Genomic DNA, 4,801 nt, shown 5'->3' on the forward strand with positions numbered 1-4,801 from the left:
TTCTCCCCCCCCCCCCCTCCCTCCCCAAACCTCAGCATCCCCAAACCCACCCACCCTCCCCTCCCTCCCCCAGACCCCGGGCAGCGCATGTGCCGCCGCAGATCCCGCCCCTCTCCGCCCCGCTCCGCCGCCGCCCCGGGCTCCGAGCTCCGCTCTCCGTTCTCCCATCCGTTCCTCTGCGTTCCTCCGCCGTCGGGGCCCGCTGAGCCCGGCGGGTGCCCTCGGAGGCGATGCCTTTCCCGGCCCCTCCGCGCCGCCCCGACCCCCCCGCCGCTCCCCGCCGCTGAGCCTGGCCCCGACGAGGCCTCCCCCGGCGGCGCCGCCCGCCCCGGGGCTGCCGCAGCGATGGAGACGGCGGAGAAGGAGTGCGGAGCCCTCGGTGGGCTCTTCCAGGCCATCATTAACGACATGAAGGTAGGGTCCCCCCCTCCCCAACCCCCCACTCCGAACCTGACGGTCGCCGGGCAGCGTTTCCCGTCCTCACCGGGGGGCGGCGGGCACGGGGAGAGCACCGGGAGCCGGGATCCGGCACCGGGCGGCCGCCTGAGCCCAAACATCAACATCGGATCGGGACCGGAGCCCCAGACCGGATTATCGGAGCTCTAAACCGAGAAGCGGAGCTCCGATATCAGCCCCGGATCGGTTACCGGAGCTCCATACCGGGCACCCGGAGCCCCAAACCGGGCATCCAAAGCTCCGAACCGGGCACCGGAGCCCCGTCATCGGCCCCAGATCGGTACCGGAGCTCCAAACCTAGCGCTCGGAGCCCCGACATCAGCCTTGGATCGGTACCGGAGCTCCATATCGGCACTCGGATCCCCAAACCGGGTTAATGTAGCTCTAAATCGGGCACCTGGAGCTCCGAACCGGGAACGCTGATCCCGACATCAGCCCCTGATCTGTTACCGGAGCCCCATACCGGGCACCCGGACCCCGACATCAGCCCCGGATCTCTTACCGGAGCCCCGCAGCCCCCTACGGCATTCACCGCACCGAGGGGAGCGCAAAGATTCACCCCCCCCCCCCTCAGGTTCCCCCATCCCGTTTTACTGCTGTGCGTGTAGGGGAGGGATGAGGTGGGGGGGAGGGGAGAGAAGGTTTATTTTTCTTTATTTTTTTCTATTTTTTTCAATGATTTTCAATCGGGGGGGGAATGGGGGAATGGGGGCTCTTCCGAGTGCTGAGCTTAGCGGGTCCGGTGGTGCCCCCGCGTTGGGCTGCAGCTCCTGGAGGCAGAGCCTCGTCGTCCTCCTCCTCCTCCTCCTCTTCTTCCTCCCGCTCGGCTCCTCACTGCAGCCCGGCCAGACAATGCTGTCATTGCCAGAACAGGGGAGGGGGATAAAAAGATAAATAAATAAATAAAAGCTTCCCTGAGAAAGGGATTAACCCTTCGGGGGCCGGTGGTGTCTGGGGAGGGGGGTGGTGGGAGAGAGCTCCCGAGGGAGGAAATCTCATTATTATTATTATTACAAGGGTGATGGGGTGATCCTTATGGGGCAGAAGGGGGTTTGGAGTCCCTGGCTCAGCCTGAGCTCTGAGCATGGATTGCCCTGTGCCTCAATATCCCCGTTCTGCCCATGGGCTTAACCAGCCTGCAGCCACAATCCCCATGCTGGTGACAGTAGGGACCCCAACTCTATGGGGCCGGGAGCTCCTCGCTGTTACAGCGAGCTGGATTCATTCCTGGGATGGGTGATCATTTTTCCTTTTGGTGGAAAAGGCTGAAAAAAAGGAAGGAAAAAAGACAATGTGCTACGACAACAGCTCTGCTCACACCAGGCGCCATAGGGCCCTATGGGTGCTGCATCTCTGTCCCCAGTGTTGTCACCACGTGGGGTCCCGGTGGCCACAGGATGGGGATGGGTAATTGCAGCCAGCATTTGAACACAGCAATGCTCCCACGTGGGGCCAAGGCAAAAGGATCTCATCTTGGTGGCAGCGGGGACATCAGTGGCTTTTTGGCACCGGTTGGTGGCTTCAGGGAGGAGGACAGTGGAGCCTCGTGATGGTCTCTGGGTTTCTTCCCAATGCCTTCCCCCTGCTGTGCAGCGTCCCCAGGTGACCTTGGCGTGTCCTTGTCCCCAGTGTTGCCCTTGTCTCCATCGTCCTCACCCCTGTCCTGGTGTCACCAAGGGATGGGGATGTGCCTGGTGGACGAGGCATGGAGGTGGGCATGGGGACGTGGTCCCCAGCCATGATGGCTGTCCCCGTGGGCCTACCAGAAACAGAGAGATGTCACACACTGAGCAACACGCTCCACGGATGGCTTCCTTATGGACATGGGACTTTTGTAGCCTCCAAAGCACTGCTGGATCAGCCCTGCTCCCCACCCACACCAGCTGTCCCCAAATGAGACAGAGGTGCCACCAAGACTCACCTCCAGGGTCTTTGCAAGCCCCAACGCCTCCATCGGGTGGTGCCCTCACCAGGACAGTGGGATGGCTTTGCCTGGATGGTGGCACTGGGACCAGCCTCACCGAGATGGTGGCATCAGGATGGCCTCGCCGGGGTGGTGACATTGGGCTGGCACCAGGACTTGCTGCATGGCGCTGGGATGACCTCACCGAGGTGGCACCAGGATTGACCTCACCAGGAGGACATTAGGACTGGCTTCTCTAGATGGTGGCACTGGGGTGGCCTCGACGTGTGGTGGCACCAGGATTAGCCTTGCTGGGATGGCACTGGGATGGTCTTACTGGGACCAATATGAGACCTCACTGGGACGGCTCCTCCTCGTGACAGTGGCACAGGGATGGCCTCACCAAGAGGACACCAGGACTGTTTTTGCTGGGATGGCACTGGGATGCTTCCCCAGCACCAGCGACCTGTCCCTGTCCCTTCTGCTTCCTCCACCCCTGAGATGAAGGCATCACCGAGACTGGAAAGGGGCAAACCAGGAAGGATGAGGGTGGTGGAGGGCAGGGGCCGTGCTCAGAGCCATCAGAGATGCCACCCCACGGGGGCAGCGTGGGGGCTCTGCCCGAGGCTCGGGGTCTGACCACTGCCTTCCCCTCTTGCAGAGCTCCTACCCCATCTGGGAGGACTTCAACTCGAAGGCCACCAAGCTGCACTCCCAGCTCAGGTGAGTGGTCTGGACGGTGCCACCAGCACCCTGCTGGCAGTGTCCCCATACCCACGGGGTGACAGCAGCACTGAGCTCCATGTCCCTCTCCCTGCAGGACCACGGTGCTGGCTGCGGTCGCCTTCCTGGATGCCTTCCAGAAAGTGGCTGACATGGCCACCAACACTCGAGGTAGGGTTCCCCTGCGGGATGTCCCCGGATAGGATGTCCCCCGTGCTGTGGAGCATCTCCCAGTGTGACAAATTGCACATCTCCCCTCCCTGAGAGATGTGGGGTCCCTCCGAGCGCTGTGTCCCTGTGCAGGCTCTGCGTGTCACCGCTCGGTTGTGCCAAGCAGATGGTCCGGGGCTGTTTTGCAGACTGGCGGCATCCAGGGCCATCTGGAGCCGTGCGGGAGGAGGTGGAGGAGGAGGAGGAGGAGGAGGAGGAAGGCAGCAGCTTGAGCCACAAGCAGATTTGTCTCCAAACCCAGTGGCCCACTGCACTGGGGGGGATTAGAGCACTGGGGGATGGCAGGGAGACACCCAGCTCTGGGCAGGGGACAAAGTTTGGGGCAACCCCGCTGCGGTGGGATGAAGGCTGTAATGTCCCACTGGTGGCTGAGGACTTGGGGCTGGAGGTGTCCCTGCCTGTGGGGGTGTGGAATCGGATTAGGTGCAGGAGGAGAGCTGGGAGGAGGAGGATTAAGGGATGCCCTGCCTGTGGGGGCTGAGGGCTGTGCTGGAGGCGATGCAGAATCCCTGGCTGCCCGGGGGTCAACGCTTGGGGCTTTTGGGGCAGAGACTGCCCGGCCTGCGGGACGGGATCGCTGATGGCCACTGGGGTTTGCAGCAGTGCCACCGCGTGGCCGTCCTTAGGCTTCAGAGTGAACGCGTCCCACCCATCAGCCCGGGGGGACAAACAGGGGAGCAGAGTTAACGATCGAGGGGCCGGCCGGCCATTCATCCGGCGGGCTTGGCCTGGGAAAACGCCGCCCACCCCCATCCCGGTGCCCAAACGCGACCGTCCCCATCCCTGCGCTCAGTGGGGTCCCGTTCTCCCCCAAGGGGCCACGAGGGACATCGGCTCCGCACTGACCCGTATGTGCATGCGGCACCGCAGCATCGAGGCCAAGCTCCGGCAGTTCACCAAGTAGGTGCCGCCATCGGGGATGTGAGGAGGCCGGGCTCAGCCCTCGCCCCGCTCCCCTCCTTCCCCAGCCCCCCACTCCATCTTTTTTTCTTGTTTCCCCCCATCCCAGTGCCCTGATGGAGAGCCTGATCAACCCTTTGCAGGACAGAATTGAGGACTGGAAGAAAACTGCCAACCAGTTGGACAAGGACCACGCAAAAGGTTGGGATGGCGTGGCGTGGCATGGGATGAGACAAGAGGGATGGATGAGTTGGGATGGGATAGAATGGAACAGGATGGGATGGGTTGGAATAGAATGGGGTAGGACATGATGGGATGGCGTGCTGGGAAGGGATGGGATGAAATGGGATGTGGCAGGATGGGATGGGATGGAATGGAGTAGAATGGAATAGGACAGGATAGAATGGAATGGAGTGGGATGGGATGGGAGGGAATGGTATAAGTTGGAATGGAATGGGAAGTGATGGGATGGGATAGGATGGAATGAAATGGAATGATGGAATGGGAAGTGATGGGATGGGATGGGATGGGATAGGATAGGATAGGATAGGATAGGATAGGATAGGATAGGATAGGATAGGATAGGAT

General features: G+C 61.9%; 1 protein-coding gene across 7 annotated transcripts in view; it reads left to right on the forward strand.

The window, feature by feature from the left end:
• Positions 1 to 315: 315 nt before the first annotated feature.
• MTSS2 (MTSS I-BAR domain containing 2) overlaps positions 316 to 4,801 on the forward strand; it is a 10,421-nt gene continuing 5,935 nt past the window's right edge. For all 7 annotated transcript variants that reach the window (XM_042886122.1, XM_042886123.1, XM_042886127.1 and 4 more), the window contains exons 1-5: positions 316 to 414; positions 3,021 to 3,082; positions 3,180 to 3,253; positions 4,129 to 4,213; positions 4,323 to 4,414. In XM_042886122.1, coding sequence (XP_042742056.1) covers positions 346 to 414; positions 3,021 to 3,082; positions 3,180 to 3,253; positions 4,129 to 4,213; positions 4,323 to 4,414 — 382 coding nt within the window. In that variant the 5' untranslated portion in view covers positions 316 to 345. The remainder of the gene's footprint in view (positions 415 to 3,020; positions 3,083 to 3,179; positions 3,254 to 4,128; positions 4,214 to 4,322; positions 4,415 to 4,801) is intronic.

The sequence above is a fragment of the Lagopus leucura genome, unplaced genomic scaffold, assembly GCF_019238085.1.
Source record: "Lagopus leucura isolate 7727_CA_CO unplaced genomic scaffold, USGS_WTPT01 Super-Scaffold_100054, whole genome shotgun sequence".
In the NCBI taxonomy this organism is placed as follows: domain Eukaryota; kingdom Metazoa; phylum Chordata; class Aves; order Galliformes; family Phasianidae; genus Lagopus; species Lagopus leucura.